Source organism: Annulohypoxylon truncatum, assembly GCF_022578515.1.
Source record: "Annulohypoxylon truncatum strain CBS 140777 unplaced genomic scaffold F4807scaffold_4, whole genome shotgun sequence".
Classification (NCBI taxonomy): Eukaryota; Fungi; Ascomycota; class Sordariomycetes; order Xylariales; family Hypoxylaceae; genus Annulohypoxylon; species Annulohypoxylon truncatum.
In genome coordinates, this window is record NW_025953790.1 from 988834 (window position 1) to 1010837 (window position 22004).

General features: G+C 49.6%; 5 protein-coding genes across 5 annotated transcripts; 3 read left to right on the forward strand and 2 right to left on the reverse strand.

Annotated features, from left to right (window-relative positions):
- Positions 1-470: 470 nt before the first annotated feature.
- On the forward strand, positions 471-1841 carry F4807DRAFT_456843 (uncharacterized protein; the record flags this gene model as incomplete). The annotated part of the gene is made up of 1 exon (XM_048000942.1): positions 471-1841. One exon carries the CDS (start codon positions 471-473, stop codon positions 1839-1841), a length of 1371 nt encoding a protein of 456 aa, XP_047858019.1.
- Positions 1842-2721: 880 nt separating this feature from the next.
- Positions 2722-5071, forward strand: F4807DRAFT_411363 (UV excision repair protein Rad23). Its single transcript, XM_047996694.1, has 7 exons — positions 2722-3021; positions 3152-3199; positions 3296-3368; positions 3460-3539; positions 3597-3917; positions 3969-4472; positions 4528-5071. Exons 1-7 carry the CDS (start codon positions 3004-3006, stop codon positions 4651-4653), a joined length of 1170 nt encoding a protein of 389 aa, XP_047858020.1. The 5' UTR covers positions 2722-3003; the 3' UTR covers positions 4654-5071.
- Positions 5072-7597, reverse strand: F4807DRAFT_411365 (uncharacterized protein). The gene is made up of 2 exons (XM_047996695.1): positions 6006-7597; positions 5072-5942 (listed from the first exon to the last, which is right to left on the reverse strand). The coding sequence occupies exons 1-2, from the start codon at positions 7398-7400 to the stop codon at positions 5418-5420; spliced, it is 1920 nt and encodes a 639-aa protein (XP_047858021.1). The 5' UTR covers positions 7401-7597; the 3' UTR covers positions 5072-5417.
- A 3761-nt stretch (positions 7598-11358) lies between these two features.
- On the reverse strand, positions 11359-13370 carry F4807DRAFT_268546 (uncharacterized protein). The gene has a single exon (XM_047994550.1). It carries the CDS (start codon positions 12673-12675, stop codon positions 11659-11661), a length of 1017 nt encoding a protein of 338 aa, XP_047858022.1. The 5' UTR covers positions 12676-13370; the 3' UTR covers positions 11359-11658.
- Positions 13371-16104: 2734 nt separating this feature from the next.
- F4807DRAFT_456848 (P-loop containing nucleoside triphosphate hydrolase protein) lies at positions 16105-20327 on the forward strand (the record flags this gene model as incomplete). Its single annotated transcript, XM_048000943.1, has 3 exons — positions 16105-17944; positions 18000-18631; positions 18690-20327. The coding sequence occupies 3 exons, from the start codon at positions 16105-16107 to the stop codon at positions 20325-20327; spliced, it is 4110 nt and encodes a 1369-aa protein (XP_047858023.1).
- Between the last annotated feature and the right edge of the window lie 1677 nt (positions 20328-22004).

Genomic DNA, 22004 nt, shown 5'->3' on the forward strand with positions numbered 1-22004 from the left:
CCACGCGGACGCGGTTATCGATTGCCTAGACCGCTAAATTATTCTGTCTTTAATAAGGATACTTTCTTTTATTATTATTATTCCCGCGGCGGCCCGATCCTGGTGCTTTCGCTTTGAACCTCCAATCTGGGGTTCAAAATCCGGGGCATTCTCCAAGCCTTGGGTTACCTCCTTGTCGGTAAGAGACGATATCAACTCAAGCCTCAGTTTACGTCTCTCTAGCCTTCATCTGGCCAGTAGGAACAGGGAATTGGCCTTCCTAGTGGGTCTTTCCACTGTTGAAGTCTTTGGACGGTGGTGGGCCTTGCTGCCCTTAACCGACACACACCGACCTTTAGTGTTTCCACGCGCATTCTTTGACTCATCTGAGGTGGCCGAGAGCTGTCTAGCCTTTCTTGGGCCCACTGCGTTGGATTGGAACTTATATGTTCCGTCCTGCGCTTCATTCGATCAAAAAACTCCCCTTCATCATGGCAAGGTCTCGTGTTCTCAGCGGCGTGTTGGGCGCCGTTGCCTTGTTGGCGACAGCGGCCGTTTTGGCTCTTGAAATTATCATAGCTCAGGGACTATCGGAGGTGGTTCCCCCGGTCACAGTTGCGGCGATCATCGCATCAGCATGGGAGGGGCTGATTTTCATCCTATTAACTTTTCTTCTCATTAAAAGATCTCGACGGTCGACGGATTTTGGAAAGAGGAAAAACAATGGCGTATGGTTTGCACTGGGCCTAGTTGCGAGTATATTGGCATCTATTGCATCTGTCGTAATGCAGGTTATGATGGGAAAGTCTGAGAAGTTGCCAGAGACTATGCTTCAAGTTCAATCGACGAACTTCCTTATCGGATCTGCTATCACGCTCGTCTGTGCGTTCGTGGGACAACTTGCCTTCATCGTTGTCTGTTTCGTTGTTCATCGGTCCCCTGATTCTGAGCAAGCGTTATCTCTTCACACCAACGAAGACAATTCTCGTCTACCGAACATACGTGTGAAGTCAATTCCTTATAGTCGGACAACGCCGGCTTCGAGCCAAACGAGGATCCAGGAACGACCATTGACTGATTACTCAAGCCGGCCCAACTCGAGTGGTGGCCGTTCAATGGCTGAGACGATGAGCTCTATTCGAACTTCGCTTTCTCACACTGTGCGTCCTACAGGATCCAAGACTAGGCTGTTATCTACTAGTCCAAAAACAGTGCGTCGCCCCCCTTCAATAGACTCGACTGGATATCGGGAGCGGTCAAGCGTGACGGAGGATGGCTTCGATTCCTGGGATACTTCCTCAGTCGACCCTCAGAATCGTCAGATCGTTGTGGATACCAGTCCTCCCATACGTGCTCGCTTTTTGGAGACCATTCCTGCGAGTCCCACAACAAGTAGGAGTCCAAGTCCTGGATGCCCCTTGGATTTGGAACCCCCAAAACGCAACCGGAGAAGCCGAAGTTATAGTCCTCTTCCTAGAGCACATCATGAACGCAGTTTGACGCCCTTGTCGTCGCCGGGCGAGCTACATATTCACCCACTTTTCCGATCCGACTCTCCTGTGCCTCCACCGGCAGCTACCCCCGGAACAATGGTCATCGCGGCACCTAATGCCGGTCAAACGATATCGGAAAAATCTCTCACTCGAATGCGGAGTGGAAGTCTACCTACGGGACCAAATCCCCTGAGCCGGCAAGGAAGCTATGAGAGTTTCCGGAAGACACCAAGCCCTAATTCGGATCGGCTCCGCGCAGAGGAGGCAGCCGGGGAGAGAAAAATGACACCTCCGATCCCCGAGTGGATTTTGAGTGCCGGGAAGAACGAATTCGACCGAATCCAAGATCAAAAAGCTGCTGGGGCATGAGACTCGGAATGATCCGCCAATTGAACGGCATGAATAATGAATAATTATGACTCGTGAATTCCATTTTGTTCCAATAGAACTAGGAAGTTGCTGTTTCTCTAAAGACGTCAGGAAACGGACCGGGTTTGGGGATTACTGGGTGATACCATTTTTATTGAGCGCGGCGTTGAAGTACATTCTTAACCTCGGGACGAGGAACCTATCATTCGCTCCTGAGAAATATTAAGGAGATAGAAGATGGACGTTAAAGTGAGAAACGAATCAAGTAAAATTAAATAAACCGAAATGAAATGAACCATAATTTAAGTTATGTCCATATTGGTGAAATGATCCCGAACGAATGAGCTCACTCGGCTTCAGCTCTCGAGTGATGATTGGGTGTTTCGATGTCGTGAATACCATGAGGCTTAACTTATTCAACGCCCGGGTTAGTATTTTGAAGATATTGATGACTCGGGAGATATTACCAGATATTATTCATTCTATGTAGGTAGAGAACTTAAAAACCTAGAGTCATAAATAATGAACAGGCAATTTACCGTTACACAGTGGTAAATAGTTATAGCGTTTTCATGGACAGGCATCCACGAGGCACTCATTGGGATAGAAGGAAGTTTCAACTGATCGGATTGCCTTGCAGCCTCGCTTTTAAAGCTGCCCCTCCAATAGACCCCGCATTTTTAGTGGTGACAAACAATCGAGACGGTACAAAACCCAGGTACTTCTGTTAAGGCTCAATCTAGGTAAGCCTCCAAGTACCTACATATACACACAGATGTTAACTTAGTATCGACCCAAGGCCCAGTCATTACCTAAAATTCTTATGTGGTAAGCAAGAAGTTGCGCTAGCCGCCCGCCACTGCCCGCCGCGCGACACATCATTAACTGCTACCTGAAATTCAAGACTTCCGATCAGAGTTTCCACTCCCGTCGCTTTCCATTTTCCACCAGGAAAAAAAAAAGATTCTGGTCAAAGCATAAGGGCACCGAACCTTAACCTTTTTCCACACTTCAATAACTGCGAAACGTCGGCGGCTTTACTTTTCACTTTCGTTTCGCGCCGCCTAAGTCTTTACCTATTACTGCCACTACCCCTCACCATTTTCTACAACCGTCATCTATCAGTCCAGGAGCAGCTATCCCGAAGCTGCCCGTCGCCACGATGAAGGTTACTTTCAAGGTATGTTATCATAGACCTAGCTTCAGAAGCAGTCCTTTATTACGATGGACTTGAGCTGTTCTCCACATTTTTATCTACCGTAATCCATCACTATAATTGAAGAAGCTAACAATTTCAACCTTTACTATAGGAGCTTTCGAACCAGAAGTTCACGCTCGATGTCGAGCCCACCGACCTTGTATGCCGTCATTATATCATCGCAAACACTTGACGATTCCTACCCAAGCTTTGTTACTTGTTAATGTAGCATATTCATTTTCTGACTGGGCTATAGGTTTCAACCCTGAAGCAGAGAGTCGCCGAAGAGAAAGGATGGGACGCCAAGGCCTTGAAGCTCATTTACTCCGGTATGCGCTCGCTCTCCTCATCTAGCTATTCCGAACAGATCCCGGTCCTCTTCTCTGTTCTTTAGCTCCTAGAGTGCTAATTTGTCTATAGGCAAAATCCTCAAGGATGAAGAATCAGTCGCGGCTCACAAGATTGAGGAGAAGGGCTATGTTGTTTGCATGGTGAGCAAGGTACGTGCCGGACATAATGCTCCCTTGACTCTAAGGATATCCTTTAACAACCTGTAGCCCAAACCTGCTCCCGCTGCTGCCGCTGCTTCATCAAGCGCGGCCCCTGAGACGCCTGCACGATCGGCTGCCGCCACTCCTGCCGCCGCGGCCGCGCCCACACAGTCATCTAGCGCCGCCGCCGCCGCCGCTGCCGCAGTGCCGGCTACACCATCTCCCGCACCTGGCGGTGGTGGCCTCAGCGGTGACATGGCCATGGGTTCGGCCCGACAAGATGTGATTATGAACATGGAAGCTATGGGATTCGAGAGATCCCAGTGCGAGGCTGCTCTACGTGCCGCTTTCTACAATCCTGACCGTGCTGTTGAATATCTCCTGAATGTAAGTTAAATAAAAACGCCCTGGTCATTCCTTGATTGACATTTTGTATAGGGTATTCCGGAGAGTGCTCGCCAGCCGGAGCCTCAGCGAGAAGCGCCCGCCCAATCTACACCAGGCGCAGCTCCTGCTGGCTTCGCCCCTCCTGCTGGCCAACCTGCCGAACCTGAGTCTGAGGGTGGAAGTGTCAACCTTTTCGACCTGGCTGCGCAGCAGGGTCGAGGTGGTAGTCGTGGAGGAGCCGGTGGCAATGCTCAAGCGGCTGCTGCTGCTGCCGCGGCCGCGGCCGCGGGTGGCCCAGCCCTTGGTAACCTTGACTGGTTGCGCAACAACGCCCAATTCCAGCAACTTAGGCAGGTGGTTCAGCAGCAACCGCAAATGCTGGAGCCGATTCTGCAGCAACTTGGCGCTGGCAACCCTCAACTTGCCCAACTGATCTCTTCGAACCCTGATCAGTTCCTACAATTGTTGGGCGAGGCTGGCGATGACGATGCGCCTCTGCCCCCTGGCGCTCAGACCATCTCGGTGACGGAAGAAGAGCGTGATGCTATCGAGCGAGTACGTGATTCTCCCTGCATACTATATGCCATGTATGATGCTAATATGTATCTAGTTATGCCGACTAGGATTCGACCGAGATGCGGCGATTCAGGCTTATTTCGCCTGTGACAAGAATGAGGAGTTGGCCGCCAACTTCTTGTTCGACCAGCCGGAAGACGATGAGCCGCCCCAGAACTGATTTTCATGATGTGAATGAGATGCCCTATTCGTCCGCCACCCTCTTACGATTCCAAACCGGCCTGACTACGATATCCGACGTGGCATTCTTCGCCCTTGCGATAATATCCCCTCTGTTAATGGTCGTTATTCACTCGCATAATGCTTTATTCTGCTAGGACAGGCATTTGAAGGCTCTGCCTGGAAAAAACCACCGTATACAATGCAAAGCAACGGTCTTCTCCTGATTGAGACTTCCGCTACCACCTCCCCCTTTTTACCCCTTCGTGAAACACGCACTTTCGGGGCAAGACATCATGACATAGCTCGCGCGATTTTTCTATTCCGCGAAGATGATAGGAGGAATAAAAGGGCTAGGTGAACTAAGTCTATAGCTTAGTTCTGAATTCTACCAATTGATTTCTCGATATTACATTTATTGTTCGCCCGACTCTCTTATGCGCCTACGTGATAATTAGAGCATGCTTGAACAAAATCCGGCACCCAAATAATCGAAACGTAGCGGTGTAGCCTCGTAGTCATCGTAATTCGATTTAGCATTTACTCGTAACTCAACGTTCTAGGAAACGTTGGAAAGGGTCGGTCCTCCTAAAAGCACAGTACGGTAGTTTCCTGCCTCTTTCTCGGCTAATACACCAGTAATCTACAATTTTTAACTTTCGTAGTTATCGTCCAGCTCTTCGGCAGGTAACCGTGCAAGCTAAGGAAATGGGGTATCAAGAAACAAGCTTGCACGCGGTTTACCTAGGCCGTCGAGACCGTGGTCTAGGCTTCGATAGCTATCTCGGCGGAAACCTCTGTGGGTAACTCGTCAACGGGTTCGTTCTCGTCATCGCCATTGGTATCGTCATTTCCATTCTCCTCACCACCGTCCTCAGCATCCTCTCCATTCTCCTGTTCACCATTTTCTTTACTGCCTTCCTGGCCGTCACCCGCCTCACCTTGCTGTTGTCCTCCCTCCGCCTCTTCATCCTCATCCATAAGCCCCGCGGCGCGCCTCTCCTCTTTGAGGCGTCGAATGTCCTCGTTATGTTCGCGCACCAGCTCGTTGTGCTCGGCCATGATCTTATCACTCTCCTGCCATCCGTGCTGGTGCGCCTTGTACTCCTCGAGGTCGATGCCGACCTTCTTCTCGCCGCGTACCATGACTGTCGCGTTGATGTACCGCGGCCGCAGCCGCTCCTCCCGGTTGAACTTGAGCTTGACCGCGCGTCGGCTCTTCTCCGGGAACATGGCTGAGATCGTCTCGAAGTCCGTCCCGAACATGCCCAGGAGTCGGTAGAATTTGTCCTTTGATTCATGTTAGCACGTGCTGACTCTCCTGTAGGAAAGAAGCGGGAGGGGTCTGCTTACGGTGTCTTCGTCCGTCCAGTGATTTGCTCCTGTTCTACGACTTTCTCGCCTGAAAGACGACGAGGTGGTCAGGCGGGAAAACTCGTCTTCTTCCACGGTCTCGAGTGTCCCCATGTCGTGGGCCGCGTGCCGGTCTACCATGAGTGATTGCTGGTTGATAATAATCTGACCATCTACAACCTCATAACCAACAGATTGCGAGTTTGCGCCGATTGAAGCTCCTAGTTCTCTGGCCCGGGCTGCAGCAGATTCTCTTCCGTTGTCTCCATCTTCTGCTGGGGTACTTGCGCGCGAGGTCACGTCCTCAAGATCAAGTCCCAGAAGTCGGGCTCGTTTTGCTTGCTGTTTTAGACGAAATCTCTCACGTGCTTCACGCGCGCGCTCCTCAATGGCATCCGCATGTTTAAATCTCTTTCCGATTCCCATATCTTTAGTTAGTTCGCCCATTTTTGTACTACTGTGATCGATCGTCTGGTTCTCTGGATCTTCCTCGGGACTTGAAGAGCGTTCACGCTGCCTAGATCTTCCCCTAGCGCCTCTTGCTGGAGCCGTGCCATTGTCCCCCGTCGTAGTATTCTTGCGGGCTCGCCTCTTCTTTGGTGCAGAGCCTTCTGCATCTGCACCATCTTCAGTAGATTTTCGCTTGCGATATACTCTCTTCTTTTTCGGGGCATTGGTGGTAGGCTCGTCAACCGGAGCAGAGACGGCGATTGTATCAGAAACGGGGGCCGGAGACGGAGGAGCGGTTCTTATTTGTGTTGGAGCCGTGGGCTCTGGCGTGGGCGTATACATAACAGCAGCAGGTCGAGAGATGGTAGTAAACGGTGTACCTGAAGAAGTGGCAGGTGTGGGCCTGTCTAGCTGTGTGGCCTCTGGTGCTGGAGTAGGTTGTGTCGTTCGTCCGATTGCTGGGGCCGAAACTGACGGTGGTTGCTGGGGAGGCTCGTCTACAACCGGTGTTGGGGTTGGTTGTGAAGATCTCTCTATGGGCGATGGGGTCGGGGCTGGAAGTGCCTGATGGGAAGGCTTTTCGACAATTGCAGGAGATGCTGCCGGGGTCGATGTTGGCCCGGATTCGGGGTGGATCGTAGGAGCTTTCTGAGCTTGGGTAGGTGGTCTCGATATTTCCTCCTGCGGGACCTCCTTAGGGATTTCGTTCGTGGCCTCCTGCGTTTGTGCTGTTCTGCAACTGGATTCGACTGAGGGGGCGGGGGTAGGAGCGGCGGGTGCGGGAGTTGATGCTTGCGATGAGGGTTCAACAGTAGAAGCTTGAGTAGCACTAGGGGAAGCAGATGCAGGAGGTGCTTGAGATGAAGAGGCGGAAGCACCTGCTCGACGAGGAGCGACCTTTGGCTTGAAGGACAAGCCTCCGGTCTTTTTCAGCATAGAACTCATGGCTGCTGATGCCTACAGTTGCTCTAGGGCTATGACTGGATTCGAAGCCGGCGCATTGCCCTACTAATGATTGTTATGGCTTTCCCTCAATAATGAAATTAGTGATTGTCTGAGAAGACTTCTATAAGTATTGTGAATATTGGAATGCCTGTGAAGTGTGAAATAGGTCAAAAGTGATTGAGTTGATCAAGTTGATTATTACTGGGCGATGAGGAAAGAGAATTATGTGGGGTGGTGGGATAAAAGCCAGCGCTAGGTACTTGGGTACTTAGTCGCTTCCTGTTGCATGCACCTACCCAAGTTGAAAATAGCGCCTACACGCTCACTGAATTTCACCGGAACAAAACCTTACTACTGGGAAGGTCGACCAGACGTTAGAGGATCCATTCTAAGCATTACGCTACTGGCACGGGCCACATAATGGAAGACTCTTATCACGCACGGTAGGTGCTGGGTAGGTGCTGATATCGAAAGAAAGCACGTCTACCAGTTCCACTGAGTCTCAGTCCTTGCCCAGTGCCCATTTTGCCCATTCTGCCTGTCCTAATCCAGGTTAGTTTCCTTTTCTTGATTTCAACTTCGATTTTTCGTTCAACATCCTCTCCTGGCGTCCTGTCCTTTTCCTCATCCGATTCCCTCACACCTTCAATTCGCGTTTATCGGCGCGAAGGCATGCCTGGCCCATCTCATCCATCTCGATCAGCGTACGATTTCTCGGCTAGGGAACGCCCTGTGCTATTTATTCCCTGAGAACCTCTGTCATCTATTTCATTCATTTCACCACTCCTCCTTTCTGCAGATCCCTTCTCCTGCCCATTTCCCGCCTTTCGTTTGCCTGGCAACCACACCTTCTCTTCTTTTCCCCCTTTACTTCTATCGCCCTCTCCTAATCTGATGCCTCTATCCACTTCTCCTACAACTGCGCCTCTATCGACACGCCTCAAGATGGAGGACCGTAAGCGTCCTGCTATCAGCACGGATGACATCGCTCCTCCCAGCAAGCGACAAGCCGTTAACGGTGGCAGTAAATCTAAAGACGACGGCGACACGAAGGATGAGGCATGGATCGAGGTAAGTATCACGATCGCGATTTATTTCTCTTCAGCCGATATTACATATCGAACCGTGGCCTCAACACGCCTTCCCTGTCAACATGAGGCGGCCTTACCCTAGCACGAGACCTTCGTAGCCTTTGTTTCCAATCGTCATCGAGACATCTACTCACAATCTCAGTACTGATGCGCGGCTGTGCTGTCATCAGCGTTCTATCCCAACACTCTCCCATGTTTTGTCGTGCCGCGATTGACTACGCAGCCTGATTCGAACTACCTCGTTACTACGTACATTCGCGCCCGTCAACATGATAAACATATAAGGACGTTAAGCCGCTGACAGATATGGATTGGTTAGGACTATCAAAAAGATGCCATCTACCGACAGATGCTCGAGTACAAGCGAGAGAAGAACACGTTGGAGGCACAACTAGACGAAGCGCAGAAGCTTTCCGTACATCACGATGACCATATTCGAATTGTCGACAACTGGTGGTTACAGGTACCGTCAGCCCGCCAAATTAAATCATTATTGGATAATACTAATGTTGACAACAGTTGTTACAAGAGATAGAGTTACTCGTTGAGGGAACGATACCCTTCAAACAAGGTTCTGATGGTAAGTAGAAAAAGCCACGTTCTTAATTTACTATTTACTAAGACATCTACATAGATCGACCATTTCCGACACATACCCGGTTCAAGGACGTGGAAGAATTCGAGTCGCATCTCAGCGAGAAGGCCTCGACTATTAAAAACATGGTTGAGACAATACTTGGCCGCCTTAATGGGTCTCGTGGCCCGGTTGTTCCTGACATCACAAACCTAGAGAAACAAGTCAATGGCCTTCTAGCACAACAGAAAGAGTTCCTCGTTAAGTTGGATCGACTCACTATTGACAAAGATAGCCTTTCTGAACAACTGAACACCGCGACTCTCAGATACATGAAGGCTGAACGGCGACTCGACCGCGCCAAAAGTGCCCAGGTCCAGAAGCTTGAACAGCAAGCCTTGAACCATGTGGCCGCTCGACCTTCCGCTGGCGCTGACCAAGAAAATGGCATGGCCGTAGACGAAAGCAATGCAAATAGTGAGGCATTGCATTTAGCCCTCCAAGAGGCCAATGCCGTTGAGAAGCGGCAGAAGGAACAACTAGAATCTGCACTGGCGCAGAACAAGACTTTACAAGAAGAACTCACCGCCGTACAGACGCGACTAACGAATTTGACCGATGAAGACTATTCTCGCACCGATGTTTTTAAGGCATTCAAGGGTCAAATGGAGGAGCTTGTCCGAAAGATCAACACCCTAGAAGCAGACAATAAGACTCTCAGAGCGTCAGCCGAGAAATTAGAGGCTGAGCGAGAGTCTAGTCGCCGAAAGGTTGAAAGCGAAGCCCAGATTCTTATTGCCGAACTCGAGGACCAATTGCAACAAGCCGACACCACCCTTGCGCGGGTGAGATCCACAAGAGATGAGTTGCACGCCGACGTTACTATGCTCAGGGCAAGCAAGGAGCAGGAAAAGACGGCTCTGGACCACATGAGAGAACTCGTGAGCGCCAAGGAGGACCGCATCTCTGCCCTAGAGTCAGAGGTGCAGCGGCTACAACCTAGCGAGGACGTTGATATGACGGAACGGCCAGATGTCGACGCTCTCTCTCTAGAGGAAATGCGTGAGAAATACAAGAAGCTGATGAAGGATTACAATTCTATAGAAAGCGAACTGCCGGGTATGACGAATGCAGTGAAGAAGTTCCAGGCTCTTGCGCACAAGAAAGTTATGGATCAAGTCGCGATGGAAGAACGTATAGCCTTAGCCATTGCTGAGAAGAGCAAAGCGGACCAGAAGTACTTTACAGCACGGAAGGATGGTGACCTGAAGGCTGAAGTGATCCAAAAATTGCGAACTCAGAATAGCAAAAGTTCCGAAATCATTTCCCAACTAAAAGAAGTTGAGGCGCACAACCGAACGCTTGTCACTAACTTGGACAAGCAGCTTGCGGACTTGAAGCAGACGAATGGTTCGGTCATGGGCGAAAACCGGAAACTCGATACATCCAGCAACGAAATGCTACGTCGGTTCGAGGCACTTAACAAACAAGTTAACGAATTGTCGAATTTGGCAAAGTCGAAGGATTCGGCCACCGCTGTTGCCAAAGAACGTACTGCTACGCTGGAAGCCGAAGTGGAGAAACTCAAGGTGCGCCTCGAGTCTGTAACAAAGGATCGTGACAAGTGGAGGGTCAAGTGCCTAAGCAATTCTTCTGAGGAAGAGGAGATGCTACGGGTGAGTACCAATATCCTATTTCTAATGGCGTGCTTCTATTCTAACCTTTTATCTTAGAGCATGGCAACGTGTTCAATTTGCAAGAAGGACTTCAAAAACACTGTTTTGCGAACATGCGGGCACATCTTCTGCCGAGGCTGCATCGATGATAGAATCGCTAACCGAATGCGAAAATGTCCGGCATGTAGCAAAGCCTTCGACAAATCAGATGCAATGGCTGTCCACCTTTAGGCGAACTCGTAGAGATAGTGGAGTACCGAAACATGAACGGAGTGTATATTACATGAAGAGGGAGATAAGGCATTGTCCTGTGTAAGAGTCTATGTACATACTAGTGTTTTACGGATCAAACCCCATATTCGAAGAAGCCAGAGCTCCAAGCCTTTGAAGTCGGCGTCCAGCCTCGACCTAATTCAAGTTCAAGCTTGTAGGATATGATGGAAATTGTCCACGATCGGCTTTGTTAATATTCGACGAGTACGGGGACCGAGTCAACGTATGGTTTTGCTTTCAAACATTCTGCAGGGGGTTGGAGGCTCTCGTGAACGAACCCTCATCGACAATTCATACCTTTTTACTAGCTGCTCGTCAGATCTCTAGTCAATATTCCTGGCCTTCCTCAAGGGTCCTCCGGAAACCCTGGGGTTAGAGAAGTCGGTTTGAGGTCTCTCGAGTAAGTTGGGGGATGCTTCGCTTTGCATTTGCAGGAATTCAGGACGCGCAAACTTCATTTCATGTGTATGAGAGGTTGACAGTTGTCAACCTCTCAGGTGTATATATACACCACGATGAGTTGCAACGCAGGATAGCCCGACGTGCAAACAATTTTAGACGTTACTCAGTCATCGATAATTTGTGCGGTGAAACAACTCGACATTCTACGTGATAGGTGATGGTAAGAACGCCTTCTTCGCGGCTTACCTACGGCTCGTCGACCCGAACCCGGTACTCTCGTATCTCGCACTGGACGTTGAGCGGGAACCCGAGCCGCCGGAAGGTGAGCTAGACGGACCCGCTCCCCAACCGTAGCCCGTATTCCGTTCTTCTTGATTGTTCCGTCGTCCGCTTGCCGCATAAGCGGCAGCAGCACCCCCGGCTAAGCCTGTCCAGAATCCAGGCCGCCAACCTTGGTTTTGGGTTGACGAAAACTTAGGTCCTCCCGGATACGGCGGTGGAGGATCATCCCAACCTCCACCGCCTCCTCCCCCTCCTGGTCCGAAGCCAGGATCAAAACCGCCGCCAAATCCTCCCCAGTTGTTCCGCCGCCTACGCTGAGCGCCGGGGCGCGTTGGGTCCTGGTTACCGGCGACACAGGCGCTATATATGATCCAGATACAGACGAGGGCAAATATAATCGCGAACGCAATGGCGCTAGGATCAAACGACCCGCCGCTTCCGCGACCCTTATCTCCACCTCCACCCCATCCCCAACCGCCGCCCCCTTTAGCCACGTCCGGGAACCTCTGCTCGCCGGCCTCGGTGAGGACGAGCCGGTACTCGACGCCGCAGCTGCCCTTCAGCACGTACGGGTCGTCCGGGCCGGCGTACCCCTCGCACACGACGTCGGTGCTGCCGAGCTTGAGCTCGGGAGGAAGGGGCGCCGAGCACGACCACTGGATGTCCTCGGCGCTGTACCCGGACCCTTGGTTCGTGCACCGCATCACGTCGATGGTGTGCAGGTTGCAGAGCGCGGGCGCGGACACGCATTTCAGCTGCGGGACGGCGGCGACCCGGCGGTGCGCGGTCTGCGCGCCGTTGCCGCGGAGCGTGAGGGAGCGCACTTCTGAGAGCAGGATCGCGTTGCTGGGTTTGGCTGCTGCGGCGGGTGAGGGGGGGAGGAGGAGGGGGAGGAGGATGAGAAGGGAGGGGATGGGGATGGGGATGGGGATGGGGATGGGGATGGGGACGGAGGTCGGTAGTGATAGTTGACGCATCGTGGATTTCGGTTTCGGATGGGTTATGGGTTACGGATTTTATCTAAGACCGATATGTCTCGACGCTGTAGTGCAGTGCATGTAAAGTCGGACGTGAGGTGTGTGTGTTGTCCTAGACTGGATGTCTATTCCGCAATAGGTAGGTGTTGGGAGATGTCGCAAGGGTAGCCACATGGAATGAACCATGCTACTGCATAGTACAACGTGCGGTGAAAGACGGAGAGTGTACTTTTTTCATGAAGTCGGAAAGGCTATACCGAGGTTCTAGTCGGGGACTAATTGACGGTGTAGATGCCCGGTGTTTTAGTAAATAGGATGTTCGAATACTAAGTTTTGTAGGATTGTATGGGGTAGGTAAGATCCTTTGTCTTCCAGGTTGACAAGTATGCGTTTATGGATATACGCTAGGTTGAAATGTAGTTGGAAGGACACATGGCCGGTGGAGAGAGAATTACGTAGAATGACTGGAGAAATGATGGAAAATGATTGGACCTGGTCCATCGAATTGGAAAAGAAAGTTTAGCGTCGCGTTTGCAAGGCTGATTGACGGAACCGGAGGACGCCAAGACTTGCTTAGTTCTAGCTTCAATGGTGACACCCGGGGGCTACACTTGTAATTATGGCAACAAAACCATCATAGCTTGAATTCAGAACGCTATTCACCTTACCTATATACTTTCAAGGTTGCCTTAAACAACGAGAAATATTACACGCTGTATAGCTTCGTTGATCTTGTACAGGTCTTTGTTTTGAAATAATCATTAGATATTAAAGATAAGCAACAGTGCTAATGGTTACTGCTCTAGTGATCAATATCTAGAACCTCAGGGTGCTGCTACTTGTTGGTGTTCGCCTCGTGCGCTCGTACCGAAGTATCTTTTCCTTCGTTTTTCCTCTTTCTACTCCTCAGCCGCACTCAGGTAATGCAAGCTGGATGCAGCTACGTTTCATAACTTTTTAACCCATGGATGGAATAGTTCCATGGGATGGTCGACATGGGTCTCAGACTCGATTCAGATAAGATTTGTCACTTGGGAACCACTCAAATGCGTACCCGCAACCAATGGCGACATGCAGTCTTTGGTCTCGCATTTCACCCATACCTCAAAGGAACCGATTTCTTCGAAGGGGAAGGAGATTTACAACAGTCCATAACTGGCGCGTGACTCGGCCGGAAGACCATGAGGAGAACATTGAAGAGTCTCTTATGTGCAGGTGGACAATGATGAATTGTCGAATAATGAAAGTTAGGTCGGAGTAGTGACTGAGTGCAGTATATCCCGCTCTTGGTGATACCGCTGACTTCCAATACAGATATCATTGCAGATTTGGAGGGGTTCTTGTGTGACGCTGTTATCATCCCTCGGCATTTGCCTTAAGCATACCCAGAATGGGATGTTAGAATCTTGCTTTTAAGATTCTTCCCCTTGGGGAAATCTCGTACCGTCTCGACTCATGACGTCCCCTTGACTCTTGACTCTTGAGGGGTTGTGCGAAGTATACCTAGGATGTGCCATGTGCCATGCAAAAGCTATGCAATAGCACAGGCGAAACTGGGTCTTAAAAAGAACCTGACAATCCCTTCGTCTTTGGGTATGGACTTAATTTAAAATAGAATTATTCCCTGCCTGCATGCAGTAACTGATCTCCTCAGGCTCCCGGCGAATACCAAACCACGAAACCACGAGGAGTAAGCATCATCCATTCTATCGGACGGATCTAGACCTAATCTTTATATGACTAACCGCATTTAACCATCTCGAGACGGGATGCCGAGGCACGGAATAAGGCTTCTAGAGACTCCTATATACAAACTTTATGAAAAGAGCCGGTTCCGGGGTAGTTAGCAACTGACTCCCGAAAGCCTTATCGATCCTGTTTTCGCACTCGCTTGCCCGGTATGCCTCAGCCTAACGAGAGGCCGGATCGTTTCTGACGCAGATTCCTCCGAACTCGTAACTCGTACTGACTGTGCCTACTTAATATATTGTTCCTCGGCTTGTAAGGAGTAAGAAGTAGGTAAGCTATTGTGTTTATTAGTGCGGGCTATTCTGCAGAGGATCTCGGCGCTGTAAGCGGTAACCTCTTCGGTATGGCTATTTGGTATAGATAAAAGCAACTAACATCAAGTGATCTATCAGAAAAGTTGGTACATAGCTGAAGCACCGTTTAGAATTACAAATGTTAGGATACTTCGATCTGTTCCTCCGTACCGATCCGACAGATGTGTGACCACGCCCATCAGATATCTCGTTATCCATTGTTACGGACTATTCGGTAGACCTCTTAACCCCGACTACGCCGTCCTAACGTGGTTTCATATCGTGATCCCGTGAGATTATAGAGGATAGGAAGGAAGTAGTACGTCGCGATCTATTCAACCATCGATTTGCATACCTGGACACTATGTACATTACATGCACTATAGGCATTTACACTTATGCTAGGTACCTTACATTATTATATTACACTCCAAAATTCGACATAACCCAACAGAAGTGTAGCCACAATTACATTCTTCATTCATTCATCCACTAGCTACCACCTCATCATTCTCACCTCTGCTTCAGGCTAAGCAGGATTAGGCAGTATACAAGGTAACAGACGTCGGGTATATTTGAGTATCGATCTTTGGAACAGGAATGGGGTCATCGAACTACTCCAGCATATGTTCATGTTATAAATAGAGTTCTTCTACGTGGGCGAATGTCGTATGTCGGATACGGAGCTAAGTACCCAAGTTACAATCTAGCCACTGCCGTAATAGGAAGTCCCTCGGTATGTCACCCTTTCCCCTTCTAGTAAATTTCCTTTTCGGGTACGTTAAGCGATTGCGAGGCTAAGATAAAGTTATGTGAGGGACCCCTGCAAGCCGCAGCTAACGCCTTATTGACTTGTAATTCTCTATTGATTTTTAACATTGTACCTACCAAAGTGGGAACACACCTGCACCTCTGCAAGCATCGGCTTGTCGCGACTCCCCGAACCACTTCCAATTTTGCCTTCTGAGGATGAATGCAAGGATGTGACAGCCGGTACTTTCTACTCTACCCCGTGCGGCTTTACTTCCTTATCGCTGTATAAAGGAATTGGACCCATCGCTAGCTTATAGGATTTACAGGCGAAGCCGCCAAATTTTCCCCAAGCGACAACCGCATTCTCGCGTGTGAGCTACGCAGAGTACATAAAACCACCAAAAAGCACGAAAAAAGCCGATATACTTAGAAATACATATAGATCTGAGCGCTCTCTGGGATTCCTATATACCTTTTTTCTTTTCTTCCTCTTCTTCTTTCTGGTCTTGAACCGTCCTATCGTTTCAATATATTTCGATATATATATTTGTTGGCCCGTGTGTTATTTAAACTGGACCGACGCGATACCACGACCCTAACCAAATCAAGTTCGCTCCGATAGAGCGTAGCCACAATGGGCTACAATAACAACAACGGCATGTTGAACAGGCCTGAGACATCTGCAACATTCAATACTTTTTCCGATGGTCCAGCGAGTCCAACGTTAAGTCACAGCGGCTCAACCGTAGTTCCTCCAGGAGATGGTCCTTACTTTGGCGAATCCGGTAGAAGGGATACGAAGGGAAAGACCATGACGGGTATGACAGGTATGACGGGTTCGACGAGTGAGTCCGGCGAGATGGAAAATGACCCCTTCGGTCACCTCTCTCCCCACGAAGCCGAGATTCTCAGGAGACAAGTCATAACCCCCGAGGTGAAAAGCGGCGTCTCTACTCTCTACCGGTATGCGTCAAGAAACGACTTAATCATCATGGCCGTAAGCGCCATCGGTGCGATCGCCGGTGGTGCTGCTATGCCTCTCATGACGGTCATCTTTGGCAATCTTCAAAATACATTCCAGGGCTTCTTCCTAGGCACGGTATCTCACGATGACTTCATAAGTAAGATGAGCAGCCTGGTGTTGTACTTCGTCTACCTGGCTATTGGCGAGTTCATTGCTATGTACGTCGCAACCGTTGGTTTCATTTACACCGGAGAAAACATCAGCAGCAAGATTCGAGAACACTACTTGGAGAGCTGCATGAAGCAGAACATTGGCTATTTCGATAAGCTCGGCGCCGGCGAGGTCACTACCCGAATCACTGCAGACACGAACTTGATCCAGGAAGGTATTTCGGAGAAGGTTGGACTGACGTTAACGGCCATCGCAACATTTGTCTCCGCTTTCGTCATCGGTTTCGTCTTCTACTGGAGGCTGACGCTCATCCTGTTCTCCGTGGTCATTGCTCTGATTCTCGATATGGGTATTGGCTCATCGTTCATCGTCAAATACACCAAGGACACGATTGGCGCATATGCGGCAGGAGGCAGCGTTGCTGAAGAAGTCATTAGCTCCATCCGAAACGCTATGGCTTTTGGTACCCAGGGTCGTCTGGCGCAGCAATATGACGCGCATCTCATCCGCGCCGAATACTTCGGTTTCAAGAAAGCAACCGCGACAGCCCTTATGGTTGCTGGTATGATGTTGATCGTGTACGCCAACTATGGCCTGAGTTTCTGGATGGGCAGCAAGTATCTCGTCGACGGTGCCGTTTCACTGTCTAGCGTGCTCATTATCATGATGTCCATTATGATAGGTGCATTCAACTTGGGCAATATCGCCCCTAACCTCCAGGCGTTCGGTACTGCTCTTGCGGCTGCCGCCAAGATATTTAACACTATTGACCGCATGTCCCCAATGGATCCTACCGTCGAGACGGGGACCAAACTATCAAAGGTATCTGGTGCGATCCGTCTAGAAAACGTCAAACACATATACCCTTCGCGACCCGAGGTTACCATCATGAAGGGCGTGACCCTGGATATCCCAGCAGGCAAGACGACTGCATTGGTTGGGACTTCCGGATCCGGAAAGAGTACTATCGTCGGTCTTGTCGAGCGATTCTACGACCCGGTAGAAGGAAGAGTCTTACTAGATGGCCACGATGTTAGCACACTGAACCTCAAATGGTTGCGTCAACACATCTCCCTCGTCAGCCAAGAGCCGACCCTGTTTGCCACCACGATCTACGAAAACATCAAGAACGGTCTTATCGGCACGAAATTTGAACACGTGAGCCCTATTAGGCAAACTGAACTAGTTATCGAAGCCGCTAAGAAGGCCAACGCTCATGACTTCATCTCAGCTCTACCCGAAGGTTATGAAACGAACGTTGGTGAACGTGGATTCTTGTTGTCCGGTGGTCAAAAGCAACGAATTGCCATCGCACGTGCTATTGTCTCGGACCCTAAAAGTAAGTCGTGGTCTAATTGGGCGATTATATGAATGCATTCTAATTCTTATTTTAGTTCTCCTACTTGATGAAGCTACTAGTGCTTTGGATACTAAGTCTGAAGGCGTCGTCCAAGCCGCATTGGAGGCCGCTGCTCAAGGTCGCACAACCATTACCATTGCTCACCGTCTCTCTACCATCAAGGATGCTCACAACATCGTCGTCATGTCTAAAGGTACTATTATCGAACAGGGAACCCACACTGCTCTCCTGGAGAAAAATGGAGCATATGCCAGGTTGGTCAACGCACAGAACATTGCTACCGCCAATGGACCGAGTCCTGAGGAACAGGCTAAGATTGCCAACCGCGATGAATTGCTCGTTCGTAGAGCTTCTAAGCGCCTGTCTTCGCGATTTTCTAAGCGATTTTCGCGACCGGTTGAGCTTAGCTTCCTCGATGACCCTGAACCACCTATGCCGGATATTAAACTCACTCGCCCAGTAACTCGGGGATCTGTGTCTAGCAAGGCTATCCACCACATGGAGCCCGAAGAGGAGAACCACGAGTATGGACTTTGGGTGTTGATCAAGCTGATTGCGTCATTCAACAAAGAGGAATGGAAGCTTATGGTTTGGGGTCTGTTCTGGTCCATCATTTGCGGAGCTGGTAACCCGACTCAAGCATTTTTCTTCGCCAAGCAAATTCTCGTGAGTACTCCGAATATCAAGCCAACATTCCATTTGATCATTTACTAACTGAAAGTAGACCTTAAGTGTACCTCTTACCCCGGCCAACAGTGCAGCAGTCAAGAAAGAAAGCGACTTCTGGAGTGGTATGTTCCTTATGCTGGCGTTTGTCATGTGCATAGCGTATATTTCTCAGGGTGTTGCCTTCGCCAGGTGTTCTGAGCGACTCATCCACCGTGTCAGAGACAGGGCTTTCCGGACTATGCTGCGCCAGGATGTCTCTTTCTTCGACAAGGACGAGAATACTGTCGGTGCTCTCACATCCTTCTTGTCGACCGAGACCTCTCACGTAGCCGGTCTTAGCGGCGTCACCCTCGGAACTCTGCTTATGGTCACCACCACGCTTATAACTGCAATGGTTGTTGCTCTGGCGTTTGGCTGGAAATTGGCTCTTGTCTGCATTTCTACGATTCCGGTTCTACTTGCTTGCGGTTTCTTCCGATTCTGGATGCTTGCGCATTTCCAACGCCGTTCTAAGCAGGCCTACGAACAAAGTGCTTCGTATGCGTCTGAAGCCATCTCCGCGATTCGCACTGTTGCATCTCTAACCAGAGAAGGAGATGTCCTTAACCAGTACAAATATTCTCTTGCCATCCAGCGAAAGAGTAGCTTGGTTTCCATCTTGAAGTCGTCGATCCTCTACGCTGCGGCCCAATCTTTCATCTTCCTGGCCTTTGCCCTTGGTTTCTGGTACGGTGGAACTTTGATCGCCAGCCACGAATATAACTTGTTCCAGTTCTTCGTCTGTTTTATGTCCGTCATCTTCGGCGCTCAATCAGCCGGTACTGTCTTCTCTTTCGCTCCCGACATGGGCAAGGCGCACTCCGCTGCCGGCGAACTGAAGACCCTCTTTGACCGTCAACCAAACGTCGATACCTGGTCTGACGAAGGTGCCCCTATTCACAAGGTCGACGGTACCGTAGAATTCCGAGATGTCCATTTCCGTTACCCCACTCGCCTTGAACAACCCATCCTTCGTGGTCTTAACTTGACTATCCGCCCTGGCCAATACGTTGCTTTGGTCGGTGCTTCGGGTTGTGGTAAGAGTACTACAATCGCCCTACTAGAACGATTCTACGATCCTCTTGTCGGTGGTGTCTACGTCGACGGCAAGGATATTAGCGGCCTCAATGTCAACCAGTACCGATCACATATCGCTCTCGTATCTCAAGAACCCACGCTTTACCAAGGCACTATTAAAGAGAACATCCTGCTCGGTTCTGGCCGTGAATCCGTTCCCGATTCGGCAATTGAATTTGCTTGCAGAGAAGCTAACATCTACGATTTCATCCTATCTCTACCAGATGGCTTCAACACCAAGGTCGGTAATAAGGGTACCTTGCTCTCTGGTGGTCAGAAGCAACGTATCGCTATCGCCCGTGCCCTGATCCGCGACCCTAAGATCTTGCTCCTGGATGAAGCTACCTCTGCTCTCGACTCCGAATCTGAACACGTCGTGCAAGCTGCTCTGGACAAGGCCGCAAAGGGTCGAACCACGATTGCCGTTGCGCATCGTCTAAGCACGATACAAAACGCCGATGTCATCTACGTGTTCGACCAAGGCAGAGTTGTTGAGGAGGGCACACACTACAACCTAATGAGAAAGGGCGGAAGGTACGCCGAGTTGGTCAACCTGCAGAGCCTGGAGAAGCGGTAGTCTGCTTCAGCGATGTTTGTATTAGTTACACGTATGCTTTTTTTACGCAAATGGTTTTTGTTTTTTTCTTTTCTTTTTTCTATCATTATCAGAGATTCCCCCATATTTACTTTGGTACATATTTGCATATCTAGAAGGGAAAGCTAGAATTTCGCCATCGAGCGGGCGGAATCCTATAGCGAAGAGTGGCAAATGCGCGGAGGCGACGGGCATGGTAAAACGGCGTTATACTGGGGTGTTTGTCCGCCTGTCATCATCCGAATTATTTTTTTTCAAACGACATGAAACGGACTTATATAAGATCTAAGCTTTTTTCATCTCGAGAATTAGATCATGTAGCTATAGGTTTAATGAGATCATAAACTCATGTATGTACAAAGTAAACTTGTTGGTACTTTTGTTTCGATATGTATATACATAGATGATTACACAGTTATACGCTTTATTTTACTGGTTTAATGAGATACTTGATGCCTACCTTCTTAATGGAGCAGTTACTGATATTGCGAGGGTCAACAATGCTGGTTTTGGCTTACCTGACTCGTAAGTTGCTCGAGGTTAGCCTAAACAAGCTAGGGATAGATCGTAGTGGACTGAAATCAGAGTTCCAGCTATGAAAGACATTGCAGGATCCTCACATCACTGTGTGGCTACCGAAACTGCCGTATCGAATACGTTGTTGGACCACCGAGTGAGACCTAGTGAAGGGTCGGGGGAGATGATGACTCGCAACGGAACGGCGGCGGCAGCGGTTATATAATTTAGTTTTAAAGAGATTTAATCTCGGAGTCGACCTTCCTCATCGAGATAACCACCATGGCAGGCATCGACGAAGGATATGAACTAAATGAATCCTACGGCTCTTTAAGTGTAATCATTTCATTAGAATTTCGTGTTCTGCCGTCTGTAAAATATAGCCCCAGAACATCGTTTTAGAGGCGTTGGTTTTGTAGTATCAAGATACCACGGATTCAGTTATCAACAATGCTCACTGTTCATCGTCTACCTAGATACTAGGGTAGAAACCCGGAAGATTCTACCTAGTATCTTGGGGGCTAAGATCTTATCAAACAAGGAGTTACCGTATTCCGCTGATTAAATACCGTCCTCGCGAACCTGTAGGGACGACCACATGAATCACATGACGGCGGCGCAGGTATCTAACGTAGCATGTAGTTGGAATCACAGAACCTGCCTATCTTACTCGACACTCGTAGAAAAGGGGTGGAGTTGTATCGCTTATTACTACCTGATACAGCCCCCAAATCGGGGATTCGAGCTATTATCGATCGGGTGTTTCTAGATCCTGGGGAGATATCTGTGATGCGAGGAGAATAAGTAGCGATAAATATTCATTGTGCGTCCTGAAACAGACAAATACGAAGTAATTGATAACTGAAACCTGAGATGCCTTCTCGGTCGTGAGTGGAAATTCGCCAGCTGAATGGGAAAATCGTACGACCCACATAGATATATCCCTCCCGAGTCCCGATGGATGTCTCACGTCGGTAGTATTGCGCGGGTAGCGGCATTCGGCGAGAGGCTTTGTCTTACGCTGGCCACGAGGTGATGGATCGGCCGTAGACACATGAAGCTAGGTATCTGGGTAGATGTTAGATGACATACGTCTCAACTCTCGGGTTGAGATTGTATTACACGTAAGATATCGTGACTTTG